The sequence below is a fragment of the Apis cerana genome, linkage group LG3, assembly GCF_029169275.1.
Source record: "Apis cerana isolate GH-2021 linkage group LG3, AcerK_1.0, whole genome shotgun sequence".
Lineage (NCBI taxonomy): Eukaryota > Metazoa > Arthropoda > Insecta > Hymenoptera > Apidae > Apis > Apis cerana.
Window position 1 is genome coordinate 9,949,035 of NC_083854.1, and position 24,538 is coordinate 9,973,572.

Consider the following 24,538-nt stretch of genomic DNA (forward strand, 5'->3'; position numbering starts at 1 on the left):
GATAAAATAATATGTAAATGATTTAAAACTTATACATATTAAATATTACTCAGAAATATTGTAAATGATACAAAGATTTTTAGTCTGATTTGAAAACATTAAATTCTTATTTTTTTAATGTAATATATTTACAGAATTATTTTCTAAATAATTTATTAATTTATACAATACCAAGTATGTTTAATTGTCATATTAGAACATTTTGAGAATTCAGCTGCACATCTGAAAAATTAAGTCTGATATTATACATAGATCTATATGTAGTATTTATCTTACCTTTTACAGCAACATAATGCAACTGTTGTTATAGCTTCTCCATAATAATTCATACCAATAATAATCCAAGCTTCTGTAAAAATTGGTTGTTGACATTGAAAATTTACACAAATACTTACTGGACCATTCATTAATAAGTTACATGAAACATTAAAATCAAATTTTTGACAACTTTTTATTTGAATTGGTTCATATTGAACATTTATGCTTATAGGTGATACAGAAATATTAAGTGTATGTTTATACCTTAAATAAAATTCAATATCAGATAATATATATTTATAATATTAGAAATAATATGAATCCTAAAAAAGTAAGTAAATACCTTTCGGTATAAACTTTTCTTAAAGATAATTCCCATAAAGAAATAACTGTATTTTCAAATATATTATGAACTTTTAAAAGTTGACGTGGTAATTCTATTATAAAGTCAGTATCCTTTTCATTTATTTTTATTTTTAATTTAATATTTGTATGTAATGTAGTATTTTCATAACATGTTGCAAAGCATCTGTGATTATGCATATATATATAAATTCAATGGCAATAAAAAAATTTGTTTTAAATTATATATATCATACACTATAAAATATGTATGTACATACCCATAAGCCAAAATATTTCTTTGATCTTCAATAAATGAATATTGAATTTGAGATGTTAATTGATAAAGAAGTGGATAAGACAAATAATTTAAATATATATTTGCATCAAATTTAATGCAAGGAGAAGATACAAATCCATTTAATGGTAAATATCTTAGCCTATATAAAAATCATTCTGCATAAAATGAAAGCATTTAAAATGTTAACAAAAATCTAATAATAAATTAATTTAAATAAATATAATGATTATTTATATAACAACCTGTTAGAACATACAGAAATAATTGACAGCTGTGGAGATAAAGTTAATCTATTTGGAAGTTCTTTAAGACAATTATTATCTGCATTTAATTCTTTTAATTTAGGTAAAGAACCAATCCATTCTGGTAGTGCAACAAATTTATTTCCAGAAATAGATAAAATTTCTAAGTTATGCATTTGATTCATTTCTATAAAAATTATGTAAAAGTAAATTATGAAATTATATAAACTTTTGAAACTTTTTTTATTTTTCTTTAAAAACTTACCATTTGGTAATTTATCTATAAAATTTTCATTTAATAATAAAGATTTTAAACTTATTAAATTTCCTATATAAGGGGATATTTGCTCTAATTTATTAGCACTTAAATCAAGAACTGTTAATTGATTCATTTGACAAAGCTCTGGAGGTACTTCCTTTATCAGATTTCCATAAACATACAAATTAGTAACATTAAAAAGTTCTATAATCCATGAAGGTAAAGTAGTAATTTTATTCCATTTTAAATATATTTCTTGAATGTGGCTTCCATAGATTCTTATCGCTTCAGGAAATTCCACAAGACCTCGACAATTCCAATGTAATATTACCTTGTCTTTGATTTCTTTCACCATTTCTGTAGAATCCGAGTCCATTTTTAAATAAATTTAATTAAAATCGTTTTTATATATTAAATTGAAGAAGTAGATCTGAATATCTGAGGTTGGCAGCCAACCTTCAATGTATACCCAAAATAACTTTGGCCTGCTTGGAAGATTTATATTAATAACCTATTATATAGCAATATTATTTTATTGTATTTCATAACTATTTCAAATTTATAATTGCACATAATTACATCACATAAATTTTTATAAATAGATATAAAAATGAACATAAATCTCTTTTTTTGGAAAATTTAAATTATAAACATTTTGAGATAAATATTAGATTTGATTTTTTAAATAAATTTTAAAATATAACAATTTCTCATTTATTAATATATGTTAATATTAATATCAATAATAATCATTAATGAATATATTGATAAAAACAAAGAGTTTAATTTAGTTTATATTAAAAGTTTGTACTTACTGTTTTCTTAATAATGGTGAAAGAAAATAGACATTAAGTACATAATAATACATATTTTTATTACACATTTTACTTAATTATTTTATATAATATATATCATTAATAAAAATTTATTAATCGCCTAAAATTTTATAAATATTTCTAATCATATGATCAAGACGAATAAATGCAAAACATTTTTATAGCTATTTCGCGTATAAAAAAATATTACATTTATTTATAAATCTTACCAATAACTTGCACTTCATAATAATCAATATATGCTGAACACTATTTGCTACCAATTAATATATCTAAGTAAGCAAATAAGTATATATGTACTATATACACTGTAATCAAGATTGTTAAATTAAATCAAGATATTAAAATTTTTCGACAGTTTAGGTAAAGAAAACAACTTAATTAGATACCGGAATTCAGTACATAAATTTTGCATTAAGTATAGATAAGAAAAGTATAGACAAGAAAAATAAATAAAAAAGAACAGGAATAGGGTAAAAAGAAAGTGTGAATCAGAGCCATCTTCAGAATGTTTAAATGAAACTAATATAATCTATGGAAATAAATAATATGAAAAAAAATACGAAATAATAAAAAATAATACGAAAAAAATAATACGAAAAAGATAAATTCTTTAAATATAGAATAAGAATTAACATTTTTTAAATTAAGTCTTTTTAAAAATAGAGAATAAAATGAAGTATAAACTAAAAATCAGTGCCATTTTCTTAATGTCATAAATTTTTTTAAAAACATTGATAAAACTGGTAAAAATTAACGATTAATGCCATTTTTTTGAATACTAAAGACATTTTTTCTAAAAATATTCAAGAGATGACGCTGATTCTTAATTACTAATTTATCTTATCCTTTCGGAAAAATATTTTTAATTCAAAAGATGGTACTACCAATCAATTCTTATCATTTTTTTATCCTTTTCCTATTATTTGCTCTCTTTATTTATATTCGTTTTTATAGCATTTTAGAGATGACACTGATTTTATAATTTTTAATTTATCTGTTTTTTTTTAGATTACTAGTCTTCTTATCTATACTCCTTATCTATATATATAACTACAAAATACGAAATGTATTCTATTTGTGATACTCTATATTTAATTTGTGATTATAATTTTAATTTTCTAAATAAATGATTCAATTAAAACATAATACATTAAAATTTTTATTTTCTGAAATATAAATTATTTTACATTTATATATTTATTTATTATTATTGAATACATATTTAAATTTTTTTAATATTCTATTAGAAATAGTTTTTAATTTATATTTATTTTTAATGATACATTGCATTTTTTTTATGAAATTAATTTAATTGAATTAATAAAAAAAAATATATGAATTCTATTACACAAGAAACATAATATATTCAAATTACATATATCCATACACATTTTAATTCTGTTTAGTTCAACTAGGCGACGCTTTGTGATAGCAGTTTTCTCTATTCGAAATCTAACCTAATTTAAACATACGTGAAAGTTTTATAAATAATTTTATTATTTAAAATATGTTTTTCTAAAAATTTGTTTATTATAAATAATCTAAAAGCACAATATAATAATAGTTAAAAAATAAATAAGAAGAAATAAAATAACATTAAAGAAATTTTACTGATCGTATGAGAATATAAAAAAAGAGTTAATAATAAATTATTACAATAACTTAAAATAAACGGATAACTTTTATCATTAATTGGTTATTTCTTAAATATAACAATGTATAAACGTAAATTTGATGAATTAGAAGACAATAATATTGGTAAATCACCAGTAAAAAACTCATTAGATTCAGATGAAGAAGATGATGATGCTAACGAAGATAATTATAATATAATGAGTGACGATGAAATTGAAGGTATGTAAAAATATAAAAAAACTACTCAATGTGATATTAAATCTATTTTATTTAATTATTAGGTGCTGAAGATGGACCAAGTGCTTCAGAAACAAATATAGGATTTACAGCATTCAATATGAAAGAAGAATTAGAAGAAGGACATTTTGATAAACAGGGTCATTATCTTTGGAATAAAGAAAAAGAAATTAGAGATAATTGGTTAGACAACATTGATTGGATGCAGGTTTGTAATATCTATTAATTAAATAATTTTAATCTTAATAAATTGAAATATAACTAAAATTAATTTTTATTTAATTATAATATGAATTTATTAATAATTAATCTCTGATGTCCTATAATTTAAAATAATTTTATGTATTTAAAATAATTTTAAATGTAATTTTGCTTTAATATTTATAATTTTTCTTTGCTTTTGGACTTTTGCATATTGAAATATCAGAATATGTTTTCATACAGCAGACAAATAGAATTATCTGTAAACCTGCCTTGTTTACTCAGTGATGCAAAACATTACTAAGGCATAATCTTGATAGATCAAACCGAGTTCTACAGCAAGTGTAAAGAAGAAAAGTGAAAGCGGTAAAACTCATGGACTGGCAGATAGCGATAGTGAGGATGAAGCTCCAGATATTATGTTCAATCCAACTCAGATTTATAAACAAATATTGGAATACTTACAACCTGGAGAAACTGTTTCTAAGGCTTTATGCAGGCTTGGTAATTATTTTCAGTTAATTCAATTTTATGTGAAAGAATATATTTTTCATTAATATATTTATAGGGAAAGGAAAAAAGAAATTAACTACTGCAGAAAGATGGAAAAGAAAACAGGAAAAGAAATCAATTGAAGATGATCAAAATTCTATTAGTATAACAAAATTAACAGAATTAGCAAATGAACTGTTAACTCGTACTGGAAATATGGATATATATCAAGAAAGTTATGAACATATTAAAAAGAAGGTATTTGCTTTATGAATAATAAATAATAAAAAATAATAAAAAACGAAAAAAATAATAATTGAAATAATAAATTTTTAATATATTTATTGTTGTAATTTTTATAGGTTGAGATAGGAGAAAAACATGCTCATCCTTCTAAACAAGAAGCAGAATTAGATATGTATGCTGATGATTTTGATGTAAAAGAAAAAGCAAAATTGGATGGAAATGAAGGTAATTATATTTTTTGCTATACTATATTATATTGTAAATTAAATTATTGCTTATATATATATATATAATATATATCTTGTTAAATTTATAATATATATATATATATTATATTTATTTTATTTTTAGGTAATGTTAATGAAATTGATAATTCTGAAAATGAACATAAAGAAGAAGAAATAATGTGGGAATTAAAATGGTCACAAGATGAAAATGCAGAAATTCATGGTCCACATACAAGTGAACAAATGCATGCATGGGCAAAAGAAGGTTATTTCAAAAGCGGGGCTTGGGTACGAAGAAGAGGTCAAAATAATCAGTTTTATAATGCTGCAAGAGTGGATTTTGAACTTTATCTGTGATGTTTTATTTTGATATAGCCATTTTATAAGAAATCCATTAATTGCAATTTTTTGATGATGAATTATCAAACTAGTGCTTTAATTTCAATGCAATTAAAAAAAAATGTTTAATATAACAAAATATAGACTAATTATGTGTCAATATGTACAGTATTGTTACAACTTCAATACACACATACTCTGGCATTTTAAAACTACAAATATAATAAATATATCAAAGCTAAAAATTGTCTTTGTCTATATTTAAAAAAAGAGTATTATCAGTAATAATATTGATTAATAACTCGTTCTGTGTAACTAAAATGTATAATAAATAACTATTGTTCATTCTTGATACATAACGTACAAATAAAATTAATTAAAAAATTTATTTTTTCATGTATTTGTTGTTTTATTCTAAAATTTAAAGATTTTTATTAAATATTTTATATTAAATATTTTTATTTTAAATATTTGCGAACTAATCTTATTAAATATATTCTTTCTCTCGTATTCTTAAATCGACAAAAATTTACACTTTAGGAACTTTATGTACATTATATCCAATAAGAGAATAAAAATTCATAATCTACATAATATGTTATATTTTTTTAAAAGATTTTATAGTAAATATTTATACCGTAAAAATTATATGATTAATAGATTCAATTTAATAGAATGCAATTCAATGGCGTTTAAATATTTAAATCTTCAAGAAAATAAAGTTTGAAAAATGCTTTTTTTCCTTACTTTTTATTTAACACCAAATCAAAATAAGCAAATATTTGTTTAATTACAAGAAAAAAATATAAAGATATTTGAATACATAAAACACGGAATTTGATAGTTTATATAATATTCTATGCACATAAATATAATAAGAAATAGAGTAACATAAAAAGGACTTAACAGGCATCTACATATCAGCATAAATAGTACACGTGTTACTGAATATACAATATAACTTTATTAGATATCTTAAACATTTTTATTAGCAATGTATGAAATTTCTATATGATTACTTAAAATATTCCGTGTATGTAAGTAAATCGTACATACATATTTACCCGTGAGTATGCATGTATATACGTACTACTATAATAGTAGTAGTATGTATACTATATAGTACTACTATAATAGTAGTAGTATGTATACATTTTTTAATTTATATATATATATATATATATATTTATATAATTATATAATTATATATATATAATTGGATAAGTATATTTGAAGTTCTTCCACGAAATTTGATATAAATTTCGAAGAAATATGAAACAATACTCAAAACGAGGATTCGTCTATATTAGCTTTATAAAAAAAATTGACCAAACTTCTTTATGGTCATTAGTTCAGAATTGAAAAAATCCTACGTACATCGCTTGTAAAAAATATTAATATATGTATATATGCGATGACATACTTTAATGTTATAGATATTAAACATTGCAAAAAATCACGTTTGTTCATTATATTTGATTTACCATTTTTTGCTATACACATTCAATCTAAGAGGAGAAAAAAGTTTTAAAAAAACATCATTAAATTCAGATCTGTCTTAATAATTCATTGCAACATTTTCACAGAAATAGCCAATTCTATACTCGGTAATTTTATGAAAAAATTTTTTTTTCATAAAAATTTTCATAAAATCTGCAAAATACAAAAATTTGCGATTTTTTCAATTTTAATCTCTATAATTGATAAAAAGAAAAAATAGATGAAAATTAAAATAAAAAAATAGGAAAAAATAACCAAAGCAAGAAAAAAAAAATGAACTGTATATACAGAATAATTATGAATACACGAAACTATTATACTAATATTTACAGGAAAAATTCACATATGTAGATACAAGCGGGATAGATTTACAATAAAACAAGTTACATTGGATTTCTTTTTGATTTTCGCAGTTCTTTTTCTATCAGGATATAAACTATTGGGATACAACAGAGCAGACGAAAGATGAAGAAAAGGTTAAGAATGGCACAAACAGTGGATGCATTCGTAAGCCGGTTTCATAAACGCACGCAAAATACGCAAACAATATGTAACGAATTGTACGAACAATATCGTTTCTCTATTATACGCTCAATAAAAAATTTTTTTTTTTAATATTGTCTTAATTCTAACCTTAATTATTCTATAAGTTATTACAGCTCCATTAAACGTCAGATACATGAGTTTGCAAATGGATTGACAAATATCCTGATGTTTGAGAAGAAATTGCTTGAATACTGTAAGATTATCATGATTGTATAAATAAATATTATTGTAATCACGATAAAATACTTTCATGTTATTATCCGAGGATTAGTATATTAGTATATAAATCAGTATTAATTTGTTTTGTTTCACTAGGTATTTCATGCTTCATAAATTGGTAGCAGATTATGATACACTTATTTCAAATTTATACTTATTTTCTGTAAATTAAATGGAAATTTAAGTAAATATGATATTGTAATTCGCATATTCCTTTTTTTTATAAGAAATTCTTATAATATATTATAAGAAAGATTTCATGCAAAATTTTATATATTTTTTTAGATCAAATCTAATTTTAATTTTTTAAAAATATGATTTCCAATATTTATATTATTAATTTTTCAAAGATAATAATTTTTAAAAATTTTTCTTTAAAAAAAGCAAAATTTGATAAATTTTATCAAAATTTAAATTAAATGAATAACAAATATAATAAATTTAATTATAATAAATTTTTTAGTATATTCAAGAAATTTTTCCCAAACATAGCAAGAAATCCCGTTCTCTGTCGAGTTAATCGTTCATTAGCCGCATTAATATCGACGAAGGCTTGAACGAACGAGACTAATACTCGAGTTATCAAGCAGCGACGACGCTCATCATCATCATCATCTTCATTTTCATCGCGATACGCTGTCTCATCGAGCATTCGAAGCAGCTTTTTTCACTGCTTTCGAAAGGATCACGAAATCGTTTAATAAATGTATTTTCTCGCATCGTTGTTATGAAACCGGCGGAGATATTACCATAGATAGACAGACAAACAGACAGACAGACAGACAGACAGACAGACAGACAGACAGACAGACAGACAGACAGACAGACAGACAGACAGACAGACAGACAGACAGACAGACAGACAGACAAAGTGTAAAAAGATGAAGAGAAATTGGGAATAATATAAACAGCAAAAAACAATCAACACTGAAGACGGACGTTTATGCGCCTGAGGAACGGTGATGTGCATTCGACGTTGCGCAGCTTTTGTGTCTATATGTACATACAAAAATAGCCGCTGATGGAGCGCGCCTCGAACGCATCGAAATCCCTGTGACATGAAACCGGAAAGGATAAAAAAGGGAAAAATATAGGAAAAAAAAAAAAGATAAAAAGGGATACTGACAGGAACGTAGAAGGAAATGGGAACAGAGGGAAACCATTTTCATTTCTATCCATCGACTGTACGGCTGCTCGAGCAGTCTCCCCCTCTTTTTCATCTTTCTTCTTCTTCGTTCCTTGGAATGAGATCCATGTAGCATGACTAACTACCATGACTAACGAGTCGGGCGAAGTGCCACCGTGGAATCTTGGCTAATCGAGCGGGAAAGTGGGTCCAATGAAAACGCTTCCAACTCTAATATTTTGGCCTGTCAGAAGATGGTCCAGTGGCTCGGTTTTTCTTTCATTCGTTCTTTTTATTTTTGATTTCCCTTTCTTTTCGTTCGGAGTTTTTTTTTCCTTTTCTCCTAATTGCTCTTTAATCTAGATTTCCTTCGCTCGAAACTTCCCTTCTGTTGGATTCTCGAACTCGTTTTCCTTATTTTGGTTCCCTCCTGTCCTCGAACGCTCGCTCGATTCGAATCGAATTAATCTGGAGGGCGTTGCAGGATGGCTAAATGGGGCTAACGATAAAAGCTACGTGTCACACGGTTTTTCAAATTGGTTTTGAAACTATTAACAACAGTTGGGAATTCTATTCGTATCGAGATTGTCAGATATTTGATAAACGACAACTGCCCAACAACTCTCCGTAAAAATCGTATGCAAAAGTTTGATCCGACCAATCCGCTCTTCAATTCGAATTTTCCAACTTAACCTCAAGCACTTTTTATTCTCTCGTACACGTCAAAACTTTGGAATATTATCAAACATGTATAATCTCCTCGTTCAGATTATAAAACTTCCCAGTTCCCCGTTCCACGAGCGTGAAAAATGAAATGGAAATTGAAAAATCGTCTCGTAATCAAATCTCTGCGAGAAGGATCCTATCGTTGCAAATAAGTTTCCGGTTTGACCGTGACAACCGTTGGATCGCCAACTTCCCTATCGAAACTTGGAAAGTTCCCAGTGATGGACGGTCGGACGAAAGTTGAACGAGAGATTCGGGGTTTCTAGGTCACTGGGGCCGTATCATGGTTCGAAGGTGAATGTTTTTACCCTCGGTTCACTGGTCAGGGATCGGTTGCTTGGGGGAAAATTAATTTTTCACAGTTGTCCGCCGGCCGATCACCGAAAAGTGTCGAAAAAGTACACGAGATGGGGCATCGATCGTGCTCTCGCCGATTTCATCGCTTTGGGAACGCGCGTTCTTACAGGTGGCACGAATATTTCATCGAGTTGTTCTCGGGCCGTTTCGATCCTTTGTGTTGGCTGCCGGCTATCGGGACGATTTGATTGCCTGGCGTAAATTAAGCGGGCTGGTATCAAGGGAGTTGTTCAAATTCGACCGCCACGAGCTAGCCCCAGGCGTAAATTCTATTTGAACCTTTTCCGGATCGCGTTTCGCCCATTTGTACATCCTTGGAATTGTTGGGCAAATGGTATGCAGGGTGTATCAAGTTTTTTTTTTGTTGTAAAATTGCGTTAAAGTGCAATTTGCACGATAATTCACTAATTAATAATATTGCTTCTAAATTATAAATTATAAATCTTTTTATAATTTGTCAAACTTCTTTTTGGTAATCAGATAAATCAGGATTTATTAAATATTTTTGTAAAACTTTTTCGTTTCTATTATCAAAATTGTTATGAAAAAGAAGTTCAGCGCTTTTTCAACTCTCGCTTTTTTATTTCGAAAAAAAGATGGTAAACATTTGTGGAAAATGATAGAAAATATCGATTAATCAATCAATCTCTAAATAGTTGTTTATTCTTGCATAATGAAATAAAAATTTTTTTACGGAAATGATCCATTTCTTACAACTTTTTAATAAAACATTCATGAGTCCATGTTTATACGATATTTCTTCTTGTTTTTACACATGGAATATGCTGGCATCATTTTGCAGGGAAAAACCTGGTGCACCCTGTATAAAGCTAAAGCTTTGAGCGAAACTTCAATGGAATACGGTTATTATTTACCGTTGGCAGCTCTCTTGCTTTTGAATTTCGTTTCGTAGTGCGGTGGAACTTGTGTGTTAGGGGATTTTCAAGTTTTATGCGAGTTTATTTTATGTGGAAGTTATATCGCCCGAGAATTTAACTCGCCGATCGATGCGTCCTACACCGGTCTGATAAAAAATCATTTATACTACTTGTCGAAAACTTGAAATCAGTTTTTTTCGAGGAATATTTGAAACGTTATTCTGCATTAATATGCAAAATTCCGTGAAAAACGCATCATTCTTATTAAAATTATTATTCGAACAATAATACTCTCAAAATAATCGAAACTCTTGTTCTATTCTCTTAATATTTCGATCATTTCATCCGTAACGATCCGATAATTAAATACAGATAACAATCGATCCAATTTAACCTCGTCTTCCTTGACTTAATAATTCAAGCTAATTTTCAAAAGATGGTTCGAAGATTGGGTGGAAAGATTGTTCTGGCCACTCTCCCCTATCCCCCCCCCTCCAATCAGATCTAATATTTTTTAAGGAATAATAACTTGACCCCGTTTCACGAATCAGAGGCTATTATTGCCTCGATTGGAATTACTATTCCCGAAATCCTACATCGATTCCCAGATTTTTCGAGCGAGCGAGAATTCGAGGGGAAGGTTTACCGTGGCGAATTGAATATTTAACTTGGCGAACTTCCTCTCGAGGAGGCATCGCGTCGGGAGGCTTTAATCAGTCGGAATTCGATATTCCATTAAATTTGTAGACGCGTTGCGTTTCGAGGACGCGGCACCACGACGGCACAAAACGCGCATGGCCGTGTTATGGATGTGGGACTATAGAAGCCCATCGAGTTCGCGCGATCGTTTCGCGAGATGATCGGTGACAATTTTTCTCGAGAACTCGTCGTGCCGGAGCACATAGTTCGTTCATAAATCGCTGGACACGATTATGATTGATAAATAAATTATTTCACGTATCTCGTGAGTGAAGAATGGCCTTCCGCGTGTTTTGACTCGTTAAGAAGAGAATAATTTCTTAATACTTGATCTTCTGAAAAATTATACGTACAAAATGCCCAGTTACTTATGATCGAAAGCGCGAACATCGATACTCGAGAACTCGAGAGTCCGATCCATCCCTTTCCTCCATGATGCTTCGTAATGGATACGTACGCACGTTCTTGCTGATGCATCAGGTATATTTTTCTTTTTTTCTTTTCTCTTTTTATCTCGTATTCAAAACGTAACATCTTTCCAAACTTAACATCATAAATTAATAAATAAATATATATATTATTTATGTATATATATATATATGTATATATGTATAATACGCTTAAGTTCGTATAAACGTGAAATCTCGTCTCTAAATATACCTCGGTGTGTGTGTGTGTGTGTTCGTAATGTGTTTCCTAACGGTAAAGGTCGCGTCTATTATTGCTTCAATTTACAATCTTCTTCTTCTTCTTCTTCTTCTTCTTCTTCTTCTCCTCCTCTTCCTTTTTTCCCTTCTCTTTATCTCCTTCTGAAAACGGTTCTCTTCACTCGACTTCAGCGGGCTTAAGCAGGAAAAGAAAAAGGAACCGTCCACTTTTTTTTTACGAATTCTAAACTTTGTGTCTTTTGCTCCCTTCGGTGGTGTGTATTTTTATACTTATGCGCTTTTACTCGCGCGCGCATGTATATATATATATATTTATGTGTGTACGTATGTATGTATATATATATATATATGTAAGTGTGTGTACGGTTTATATAAAGGTATAAAGACAGAGAAAGAGAGAGAGAAAAGTAAAGAAACACAGACAGAAGGACAATGGGGGCGCGGATTTGACGATACCGCGCCACCTTTATTTTCCAGTCTCGTTTCTCGCTTATGTAAATCCTTGTGCTTGAGGTAGCCGACCGTTTCGCGAAAATCTCGGCCTAAAATCGGCCTAAAACGTTCGAATATGAGTCGTGTGTGTGTGTGCGTGCGTGCGCGCGTGAAGAGAAACGCGAACGAAAATAGACGGGCGATATAATTAAATATTTTTCAACCGGTTACGGATTGACGACTTCGACGAGAAGAAATGACGATACGTAAGAACGCGATCGGTTTCTTCCACGATGCAAAGAATTAGAAAGAAAGAGGTATATACGCGAAGAAAGGCAAAATAAATGGAAAAGTATTTTATCTCATGGAAAATTTACGTCGGACGAAAAGAGACGTAACCGGTTGTTTATATCAAAGCAAAGAATAAACGGGGAGAGTGAAAGAGGGAGGTGAAACAAAGAAAGGGTCGGACAGCGAGAGTGGAGTAGTGGGAAGAGTAATCTTGGGACGCTAGCCTAGGAGGGTTTAAACGGACTAACGAGACGCTGCTTTGATTTGATTTGTCACTACGTTTAAATGCGAAATGAACGCCCGCCTCGGAACACGGCGCCCAGCATTTGCACTGAACCAACGGAATCCGACGCAATCCGTGAAAATAAATACGTTCCCCGTAGCCCTTCCACCATTCCACTCCCCCTCCCCCGTGTAATACAACGGTGGCCACGTTTATGCGCCGTACAATTTACATTCCGAGTCAGATTGCGTTCCCCCAGCGAAAATGCATTCTGTTCTGTTCACCGGCGGCGCGACTATCTCTCGGAAGACATTTCGTTTTGAACCTCGTCCACCACGAGTTCCAGTCCACCATTTGTTCCCCTCTCCCCCCACCCTTTACCCTCACAGCGGGCCACGAGTGCCTCCTCCTACCCGCTACGATTACAATACGCATTGTCGAATAATTTGAACCGACTTTACTCGTCCGCGACCAACGAAATGACAGAGAGAGAGAGATAGAGTTAAGAATCAAGTCAATCGGTTAGAATAAATCTCCTCTCCGCTCTCTCGTACCTCGCCAGACAACGCAGTCAGACACAGGTCAATCCATTCCCTATCTGAATCTTCCGAATCCAGCGAGGGAGGCAAAGTGTATCCCCTCGAACGAAGCCAAGTCTCTCGTTACGTAGGGAGAGACGTCTCCAGCGAGCTTCGATCGTCGTTTCCCTCAAACGAACACCACGTGAGGTTTGTGCGGAACTGGCGGCTCGTAATCGTAATCGTAGTCGTAAGCATAGTCGAGGTTTCGATGGAGGTTGGAGGTCGGTGGGGTCGGAGGGACGTTCTGCATCCGGTACAGGGACAGCACTTCCTCCACTGGCTCGTCGCCGTGGAGATCGGTCACGTCGGCAACGGCGTACACACCCTCCTCCGTCTGCCCTGGTCTCGTAAACGTCTCGCTCGACTTGTCTCGACGACTCGGCCTCGCGTATCTAGGCGTCTCGTACACGTTCGCGTCCTGGGCCCCGACCTTCCGCCCCCCAGGGCTGTCGTACGGGCTGCTGCCGTCCTCGTTCCCCCGCGCCAGCAACCGTCTGCTGTACGATTCCGCGCTCTTGTCCAGCTCGTCGTTGCTCCTCCCCACGTAGACGAGGAATTCCGGGCGGTTGGGGGCCGCGTACGCCAGCCTCTTCTTCCTCTTGGAGCGCGTGAGGTGAGCTATGAGCGCGAGGATGGTCGCCGTCGCGGCCAGGCAGCCGGCCGCCGAAAGGGAGAGATAGAGGGGGCTGAGCCGGCACCTGAGCGAAGCCTCGGGCAGGGCGACCAGGGCTTTGCCGGCGAACTCCTCGTCCGTGCAGATTATGTCGTGGGTGTCGAGCTCGAGCCTGGACTCGTTGCGCCGCTCCTCAGCCCTGATCACGTTCCACAGCCAGTGCACGGAGCAATTGCAGACGAGGGGGTTGCCGCCCACGCGGAGGGAGGAGAGGCCGTCGACGGGGAATTGGGTCGGCTGTAAGGTGGAGAGGCTGCAACGGCGGAGCGAGACCCATTTCAGGTATCTCGCGCTGTACAACACCCTCGCGGGCAACTCCTTCAGACCCCGGTTACCGTCCAACGAGATCCGTTCCAGGTTCACGTTGTCGGCGAAAGCGCGCGCGTGCACGCTAATGATGGTGCAATCATTCAACTCGAGGCTCCTCAACTCGTAGAGATTGCGAAAGCCGGCTGCGTCCAACATTGCCAACGGGTTGCGACTCAGGATCAGGTTGGACAGGACGTTGAGCCTGGCAAGAGCTGGCGTGGGCACGGACGTGAGATTGTTCCCGGACAGATCCAGGCGAAGGAGGTCCGGCAGCCGGTCGAACGCGTCGTCACCGATGTTCCTGATAACGTTGTTCGCCAGGTCCAGGGAAACTAAGGAGGGCAACGAGGGCAGCGAGTCCCTGTCCAGCTCCTGGATCAGATTGTCGGACAGATCCACGTTCTCCAGGCTTGGGGCGAGGGCCAAATTTTCGGTGGGGATCTCGAGCAGCGAGTTGCCCTTGAGGATCAGGGCGCGGATTTTGTGCAGATTCTTCAACAACCCCTCGGGCAAACTGGTGATCGAGTTGTCGCTAAGATTCAACGTCTCCAACTCGCTCGTCGTTTTAAACGCTTGCTCGTCCATGTCCGATATATTGTTGCCCGCAAGGTTCAACTCCCTCAACGAGGCCAACCCCTGCAACGAGTTCTTGGTCAAGTTTCTTATCGCGTTCCCGCTCACGTTCAACGTGGCCAAATTCTTTTGGAAGACGAAATTGTCCGAGCCCAGTGTGTGGATCGCGTTCGACGTCAGATCGAGGGCCTCCAGGTTGCCGTAGAAGCTGAACGACAGGTGGATATTGGCCACGCGATTGTTGGACAGATCCAAGTGAGTGATCTCCGGGTTCAATTGGATCGGGACGACCTCGAGGCCAGCGTAAGCGCAGGAGGCGCGCAAGCTCTCGTCGTCGCAGCGGCACTGAGTCGGGCAAAGGCCGCTCGCCTGACTCATCACCGACATCGCCACGGCCATCGCTATCGCGATTGCCACCGTCGTCGTCGCCGAGGGTCCACGCGATGCCATTCCATATGAACTCCTCCTTCGCTGGAACTGCCCTGCAACGGGATATCAAAACGGGACGTTTAATACAAATACGAATCGAACGATTTTTTTTCTCCTTCTTCTTCCTCAACTTTTATTACTTTCGACCTAGCGCCTCATTTTTTACATTATTGGTGAAATTGGATCGGGTAACAGCGAGTTCGCCAAGTTCATTTAAATTGATGATTAAGTTGCCGCCGGTGCACGGTCCTGGCAACGCTAAATAAAAGGAAAGGAGGAGGGGGAGGAGTGGAAAAAAGTTCGCCCAGTGGAATATCTCTGGGCTCAATCAAGCCCTAACATGTTTGTATGTAATTGAAACGAGTGTTTGCCCAGGCTGCCATTGTCCTCTGGCGAAGCGCGGAGACTCGGCTGAACTTGTAATCACGGTAGACATCGTAAATTCGAAACGAGTCATTATTTTTCTTTCAGGGCTTTCCGGGGAAGCAGCCCGACTCGTTAGACTTTCCCATTCAATAATTTCCACGTAATTTCCCTAAGTAGTCTCGCTAAGAGCGAGGCTATATTTTCGACTAATTAACGAGATGAAATAAAATTCGGTGTAATGTGAAAATCTTTTTTCTTTTTTTTTTTTTTTCTTCAAGAGAAAGATAAATAAACGAACGGTGATCGACGACGATCGTGGAGGAGCGAGACAGATATTTATAGAAAAACAATTGAATTTTTTGGTTCAACTATTTTGCAGCGAACGATCCATTAGGCTTTTAATAGCTGGTCTATTTTTAACCGCCAAGTTATATACACACAGCAGATTTAATTAACAAGAAGGAGAGATTCAAGTGCAACGAATTAAAGAAGATTTCCAATGGAAATTGTAGCAACAGCTGGATACGTTGAAAGAATATCTAAGATTTGTTAAAATACATGCTTGGTCATTTGCAGCACCTGCTGTTGGAGATAAGCGAACAGAAGTTGTTACAAAGCAAAAAATGATAGTTTTTAACCGCTGAATACAATTTCCTAATGAGTGTCGCATATTACGTTACAGCTTGTGGATCGTGACATAATTATCCTCTTTTGATACGAATATTCAGAAAAAAATACGTTGGAGAAAACGATAATGCAAATGCTTTTGAAATGATATAAAAGGTAATTAAGAAATGCTGGAATACAAAAGCTGGAGAAACAATAAGATAGAAAGGGGAAAAAATGGAGATTCGAGTGATTTTAAATGTATAGAAAATATTATTCTTGTGAAATTGAAAATGCCAGAGACATTATTCAATTTATTGTACTTATAATATCTTCTTTTGTATCGAAATGTACACCATCAATGTGAAATAAAATTATATGTGCTTCATGAGACGAAGAGATCGTGCTTCGTTCCTGTCTTGATTCGAATTAAAATTGAAATTACGATTTATAAATCGCAAGAAGAATTTATAAGAAAAATAGATAGAAACCGAGATTACGCGTAAGAATACGAGCAATCTTGGTATCATGATAAAATAGTATCGTAAGGTAAACGAAGGAAAATGGGATCGGCACAACGGTATCTTAATATTGATTACCATCAGCAAATCAATATCATGGTATGCACGTTTATAGAGTTATTAAATAATATATTAAGTACACATGCAACTTTTCCTCATAAATTTCATATTTTCATTATTATTCTATACATTTCCTTTCGTTGATACATTAATATCAACGAATATTTATTAAATACTTAAAGAATCTATTTAACTAAAAAGAAGAAAAGGAAAAAAAAAAGAGGAAAAAAAATAACAAGTATTACAAGCCGGTTATAAATGACGAACGCCACCGCCATTTTATCCATTCGAAGCACGTCAAGCATCCTCAATATGCTAAACATTGAATCATTTTTTTTCTTTTTTTTTTCCACCAACGATCGAATCATGCCTATTGGAAACAGTCCATGTAGAAACTATCTGGCCTGTTTTCCTTTATAAAATGAATCGAACAACATGTTATTGGTCCAATGCCAGAAGGCCAACTCAACATACATGTATACAGACAAACGTATACGAACTAAGAATGCCTTAGAGCTCAACCCTAAGTCCGCGAAAAGTTTCGAGTTACCACTCACAACTTCCTATGATCGCCTATGTTTTCCTATATATTTTCCCTTCTCGCCAGATAAAGGCATTTTCCCACGATTGCTTATATTTCAGTCGCAGTCTGTTAACCGTTTCCTTCCTTTCCATTTTCAACAATCCTATCCTTCGCTTTCCTCTATCCCCGCGAAAGCTGTCGCTTCAATATTGAATAGAAACCCATAACCTTTAATGGATCGAGCATATACATAAGTTGTCGGACTTAAAATAACCTTTCCTACTTTCGTTATCCCGTACAGGCTATTGTATGTAGTTCGTTCGAGTCACACGAGATGGAGTGGTGGCCCGTGGTAATTATGTAAACGATATTCTCCGAGCCGAGTCGTTGGGATCGGACTAAACAGTTTGGCGAAATAAAAATTCCGTATCCGAGGCTTTGTAGCGGACGAGCAAGCCGCGAAAGCGTAACCACTCTTCACGTTCCAACGGTTCGCCGCAACAAACTCGATGCAACGAGTTTATTTACGGACACCTGCACGTTCGATTCGTGTTTCAGATTTTACTCGTCCGTCCACCGATACTAGTCCGCCTAGTCCATGGCGTATAGTAGTACACCGTGTATCGATGTAGGGGGCGTATGGGTGCTCGTATTTGTGAGAACAGTGGCGTTGTGTGCCAACCTTTTTTTTTTTTTTCACGCTCTTCGGAATAAATAACATTAGTCCCTCGTGGGGGATACCGGTGCGAAAGGAACAATGATAAGCGGGATAGTAGGAATAGTTTCAAAAGCGAATCGCGTGCGCTTCGTTGCCGCGGCCGCCACGAAAATTAACAAGCCGATAAAAACTTTATTCGACCGGTCGTTTTTATTATCTCGCGGCTGTGTGTGAACGCGCGCGTGTGCATCGAGGGAATACAGAGCGGGAAAGTTGCTCGTTCGAGTACTCATCATCGGGAATAACTGGGAAATAACCGTACGCGAAATTTGCTGGAATTGAACGTGCAGGTTTTGTCCGAGAGCTTTCTACCTCTTTTTTCTTTTTTTTTTTTTTTCCCCTCTTCACCATACTAAGGTAGCTTTTTAACAATCGGACGATTTGAGTTTCGCATCGAGGACCTGTGCTTAAACGTTTTTAACCCAATGTTTGCCAACCATCTACGAGTTTGCGACTACATTTTTCTTGATAGCCAAATTTCTTCCATTCGTAGGAATAATACGGAAATAATAAATGAACATACATTGATTATATAGAATATCGTACGATGCGAATAAATAAATTCTGAAAAAATCTTTACGAAATTTCTTATAAAATAATCGTGATAACCTTCGATCGAGTATATTGCAAACCTCCCCCCCTCCCCTTTCCCTTCCAGCAAACATTTTTGCTACTCTTATGGCTCACAGGTTGGGAATCCGGGAGTTAAGCGAAGCATAGCGAATACGGAAGCTAGAGAAGCACCGAAATTGTGGAAGCCTTGCAACGTATTCCGTGTTTGAACTTTGCGAAGTTATCGATGTAAGCATTGGAAAATAATGGCGACCAGTAAACGTCGAGGATGCTTAATCGAGCCGTAGCTTTTAATCGGGATTTTGTTAGTAGAACGTTTTTAATTTGATTATAGCATAATATACGAGCGATTGAAAGCGATAAATACTTATAAAATGAGGTGGCCGTGGAAATTATGCGGGAATTATTGAATATTTACATTCGAAGATAGAATTGGATGAAATATTGGGAAATAAAATTGATGGTGCGAGTTTAATTAAATTAATGAATATTTATTCGATTTTTTATTTTTTGTTTTTGATAATCGTTAAATAAAATAGATAATTGTAAATTAAAAATAAATATGAATATTTTATAGAAATTCCTTTTGTAACTTGAGATTTATTATTCGTAAATTTTAATACATTTTTCAACCATTTTGTAAATTACGCGAGTAATCCATCTCTCTTTGACCGAGATTTATTTTATATAAATATTCAAAAATGTAGAAGAATTCTTCATTTTATAAAAATCGGATAATAAATCGTATAATTTTATGAAAACTTTTTTGAAATTAATCCGTGTATACGAATTCTGTCTCACTATAGATCTCGGTAATATTGTAATACAGGTCTCCAACTTTGAAACTTACTTTCAGTAACTTCTATTCTAGAATCGTTTCATTGATTCGATGAATATTTTCCGAGAAGTCTTTTATTAATTTTTCAAAAAAGAATTATTTTTAACTAACGATGAATAATGAAACCGTGGATTATCAAATATAAAAAAAGAAAAAAGCCATAAATACCATAAAAAAAAAAAAACAAAGACGCATTAAGAAAAAAAGACGAAAACAGATTAACAGAATAAATTCTGTTAACAAAATGGTGTTATATATAATAAAAGGATGCGTACGTACGAGAACTCTTTTCATCAAAAGAATAATTTAATGTACTTATTATTTATTACGTAATTGCCATCCCTCCCCGAATTTTATACGAATATGATTATTTAATTCAAACATTAAAATATTAATTCCATCATCGCTGGCCACCCTCGGCGCAGCAGTCACGGTACATTAATGCCATTTTAATATCACATTACAAATTGTAATACCATTACCGTATTATCAACTCTCTCGAGCGGTTCAAGCTACGAGCCCAACACCAAAGAAAATCCATTCAATCAGGCCCTGGATTCAAACACCGCGTTTACATCGAAACGATCAGCCCTCCATTGAATAAATAAAAAAGAAGAGAAAGAAAGAAAGAAAGAAAGAAAGAAAAGAAAAGGGAAAGAAAGAAAGACCCAAGCACAAAAGTCCAACCGCAGCCCAGGTTTAAACACCCCAGGTAGTTTTCACTCCCCCGTTCCTTGCGGACGGACGATAATACACAAAAGGAATAGCGTTTCACAAAAGGCTCCATCTCGCGGTAACGCGATCGTCTCGAATCATTCGCGGATGGGCCCCATTCCACAAATGCTCCACAGGGGACATTAACGCTCGATAATTTCAATTCCGTAACTGGTCTCCTGGCAAGTGTTCCGAATACCGAAAGGGTTCGGCTCTCGGTTAAGTGGCGGCCGTGCCAGTAATTTTTCACGTCCCCTCCTCCTTCCTCCCCCCACCCCACAAGGCGTAACAAATGGCGCTGATCTCGCCTGTCGTGTATAATGCACAGATTTACAGCATTCCAGCTATCTGACAGACCTGTATGTCCTTCCTCCCTTCCTCTCTTCCGGGACGCACGGCAACAACGGAAAAAAAAGAGGAAAAAGAGAGAAAGAGAGAGAGAAAAAAATGTACAGGAGCGGACGTTAACATCCGCGGCATGTAATATCCCGTATGGCAGGTCGAGCGTTATTTTCTCCGGGAAATCGGTCGCTGCTCTCTCTCTCTCTCTCTCTCTCTCTATCGGGTCGAAGCTGGACCAGACAGCGGATTTTCAACGGAAGGGAGGGAGGGAGGGATGGATTCTGTGGACGAGGGGGAGGGAGAAGGAAGATAGAGAAGACGACGAAAGTCGTGGAGACTGCTAGGGGGTGAAAACGGTGGCGAAGGTCGGCCGTTGAGGATCAAGGGGAGCGTGATTACCTACGAAATTCAGGCTTTTCCGGCCATCGCTATAAGTGACAGCTAGCCTGATAAACAACACTTGTCTACGGGCGGAGAACGATAAGGGGGAGGGAGAAGGGATGTATTAGGCCGGGAGGATCCTTCGATTCGGGGGAGGGGAAAATATTTGTGTTGGATACTTCCGTGAAATTAGGTCCGCGTATTACCCGTGGCTTTGGTTCACGGGTCGGTGGATAGATGGCGGACTTCTTATTGCGGTTTTACTGCTCCTTTCGATTTTTGAAACGTCGTTAAATCTACTATTACGGTTTCTATGGGGGAGTGACTTTATATTTCTTTGGGAAATTTTCGTGGATGAAAGTAGATTTTGTTGTTGTTGTTGTTATTGACGTTTAACTGTGCGATCTTAAAAAGTGGATTAGTTGGTTATAGAGTTTTTTTTTGGAAAATTGGGAAATTTACGGGAGCCGGGGATTCAATGGAAATCGATCGTCAATTTGTTTCGGTTTTCGAAGTTAATAGAGTTATTTCATTCTCTTTCTTTCTTTCTTTCTTTTTTTTTTTTTTTTTTTTAGGGAATTTTGATGAATGTACGTCTTTTTTTGTGAATCTAGTTAGAGTTTAACTTTTACTCAGAGAGTTCCAAAGTTGGGAAATTTACAAAATTAAGATTAGGGTTAAGTGGACTTGCGGATTTTTCTAAAATTTTGCAATCTAAGCTGTTGACGTTGAAAAAAAAATTGCCTCGCAATGTTTAATAATCAATATTCATGTCTCTAAAGTTTTAAGATGAATCTCAAGTAAATGGAAAAATGGAATTACTTGTTTTATCTCTTTGAGAGAATTTGTATTAGGGCAAAATCTCGAAATCTCGTTGGACCTCGTAAATTTGCTAAAACTATGGTATATCTCCGCGGATAGAGACAAGTTTTATAAGCTATTCTAAGCAATCTGATGTTTGCCCCAAGTTACGCCGAGTTGTATCATGCGAACTCGACAACTGAAACAGCCAAGTTTCGCCACTCAGGCCTTGCTACGTTAACGGGCTATTCTTTTTGCACAACTTGCCCTTATCTTTGACAAATAACGCGCTCCGGAGGAGGTCAGTGTAATTAAACTTGTCGTTAACGTATCTCCTTAATAAAACCATCGCGACGAAACTTAATTCTCGTAATCAACTTAATTGAAATGTTTTAGATAAACGCGTATATTTGACTTAACATAACAAGATAAAAATATTTCCGATATTTGTAAATACTATATCGTAATCCTAAAGATCAAAGTATAATAAAAGTTTTTTCTACGACATAACATTGGTTCCCATAAAAACGTGATTCATCTCGCACGTTTCGTCGTTCACGAAAATATATCGTTCGTCAAAGTGCCTCTCGAATGACCCTCTTTCCGATAATTCTCAAAAATTAAAATTTACCGAAAATCATCGTTTGATCAATTCTCTGGTTACTAGCACAAAGGCGGGCGCGAGAACGGCCTTTCAAAGGAACGAAAGATCCCATTTTCAATGTTCAATCGACGCATTAAGAACGATCGTATCGACGGTCGATAATAGCCTTTCGCCGTGACCAAGCCTCGAATATCGAAACACGTATATCACGGAATGGAATAATCCTGGGATTTTCACTTCGGTTATGCGATTCGAATCGGAAACGGTGCGGAAAGAAAAGGATTCCCTCGTTTAAGGAACCCCGTGAAGAGGCTTGAAATATTCACGTCGTCCTCGTTGTCGAAAGTTGGCGCTCGGATCGTAGATTTCCCGTTTACCGATAAAGAGGGAATAAATAATAAATGGGAGGGTGTGTTTTCTTATCTGGCCACGGATAAAACGAAATTTGTCCTGGGCATGCATAATACATACGGAAATGGCATCGAACGAGCTGGCTAGGCTTGTGCGCCGACTTCTTGTCTATAATGGAATCTGCGCGCGGGCCACGGCCAATTTCTGAGGATGGTATAAAGCAAAGAAAACCCAGTCGGGGCAACATATAACGGGGCGAGTCATTCAATTTACAGGATCCTCCCTCCCACCCTTTTCCGTTTCCAACTCATCTCGTTCCAGCCCCGGTGGCTCCGAAACTGAACTGAAGATGAGCCAAACTCGTACCATCTCTTGGCTAACCACGAGGAGGGGGGAGGGTGGTCCAGGCACTACACTACTGCCTCGCAGCGATGGCTTCGAGCTACACGTGCTACAACGTTCTCGCCACCGATGAACGATGAGCGTATCGAAACTACTTACGGCGCGTGTGTATGCGCGCGCATGCGCGTGTGTGCTCGATCTCGAGAGATCGACTTGGCCTTCGACTCTCGGTTTTCCGACTTCTGGTCGTACAATACAGGCGATAACAAGTTTTCCTGCCGAGTTTCGCCAAGGAACGATATATCTGGCGAGATATCTTCGCTCGATCGCATTTTCTACCCACGATGCGCTGTTTTATTCTACGTGCTTTGTTTATTTTTATTTATTTATTTTATTCTCTTTTTCCTTTTTTCCAATCTTTAGATCAACGCGCGTTCGAAGTGATAAATAATATTCGATGGAAAACGGACTTTGAATTGGTACGTATGTATATAAGTATTGGATAACGCGATCGAATTCTTTTGTCAGGGATTAGTTCGTGAGACAGGACGGGATTGTTGGGAAGGACAAATGAAAGACGAGAAGAAGAATTACCATTGTCGCTTAATCCCTCTTCCTAAGTTTTCCAAAGCCTCGTATTTCCGCACAAATACCGTAGAAAATCGCGGTCGGCTCAATTTACCAAATTGAAGGAACCGCGGTGAAAGCATTTCGCCCCGCTCTTCCCGTGACAGATAAACACTCCCCTCCTCCCCACCAATCATAATTTTTGCGCGATCTCAATTTTTACGCGAGACCTTCCCTATTCCACCTCCCTCGTTCCAGTCTTCGCTTCTCTATATTTCTCTTTTCTTATATTCTCAACTTATAAAATTTCCTCCGGACTTCAAAGCGATGCCTTTGAACGAAACGTTGTTAACTGTGCTTTATTTAAACACAGATAAATTCAA

General features: G+C 35.3%; 3 protein-coding genes across 11 annotated transcripts in view; 1 reads left to right on the plus strand and 2 right to left on the minus strand.

Annotated features, from left to right (window-relative positions):
- Nucleotides 1-76: 76 nt before the first annotated feature.
- LOC107998236 (protein lap1) lies at nucleotides 77-2,709 on the minus strand. 7 transcript variants are annotated; one of them, XM_017057417.3, is made up of 8 exons: nucleotides 2,448-2,699; nucleotides 2,218-2,338; nucleotides 1,409-1,887; nucleotides 1,144-1,330; nucleotides 882-1,040; nucleotides 602-787; nucleotides 277-522; nucleotides 77-222 (listed from the first exon to the last, which is right to left on the minus strand). In XM_017057417.3, exons 3-8 carry the CDS (start codon nucleotides 1,776-1,778, stop codon nucleotides 156-158), a joined length of 1,215 nt encoding a protein of 404 aa, XP_016912906.1. In that variant the 5' UTR covers nucleotides 1,779-1,887; nucleotides 2,218-2,338; nucleotides 2,448-2,699; the 3' UTR covers nucleotides 77-155. The 7 variants fall into 7 exon arrangements, with proteins under 7 accessions (XP_016912906.1, XP_028522682.1, XP_016912908.1 ...); XM_028666881.2 differs by having other exon boundaries at nucleotides 1,409-1,890; XM_017057419.3 differs by having other exon boundaries at nucleotides 1,409-1,913.
- An 885-nt stretch (nucleotides 2,710-3,594) lies between these two features.
- Nucleotides 3,595-6,006, plus strand: LOC107998073 (CD2 antigen cytoplasmic tail-binding protein 2 homolog). Its single transcript, XM_017057091.3, has 6 exons — nucleotides 3,595-4,095; nucleotides 4,158-4,321; nucleotides 4,635-4,818; nucleotides 4,883-5,064; nucleotides 5,169-5,277; nucleotides 5,404-6,006. The coding sequence occupies exons 1-6, from the start codon at nucleotides 3,957-3,959 to the stop codon at nucleotides 5,634-5,636; spliced, it is 1,011 nt and encodes a 336-aa protein (XP_016912580.1). The 5' UTR covers nucleotides 3,595-3,956; the 3' UTR covers nucleotides 5,637-6,006.
- A 1,405-nt stretch (nucleotides 6,007-7,411) lies between these two features.
- Nucleotides 7,412-24,538, minus strand: part of LOC107998202 (amphoterin-induced protein 2) — a 36,770-nt gene continuing 19,643 nt past the window's right edge. For 2 of the 3 annotated variants that reach the window (XM_017057354.3, XM_028666839.2), the window contains one exon: nucleotides 7,412-15,901. In XM_017057354.3, coding sequence (XP_016912843.1) covers nucleotides 13,992-15,869 — 1,878 coding nt within the window. In that variant the 5' untranslated portion in view covers nucleotides 15,870-15,901 and the 3' untranslated portion in view covers nucleotides 7,412-13,991. Of the gene's footprint in view, nucleotides 15,902-18,198; nucleotides 19,240-24,538 lie in introns of those variants that run through there. The other variant, XM_028666840.2, reaches the window with a different exon arrangement.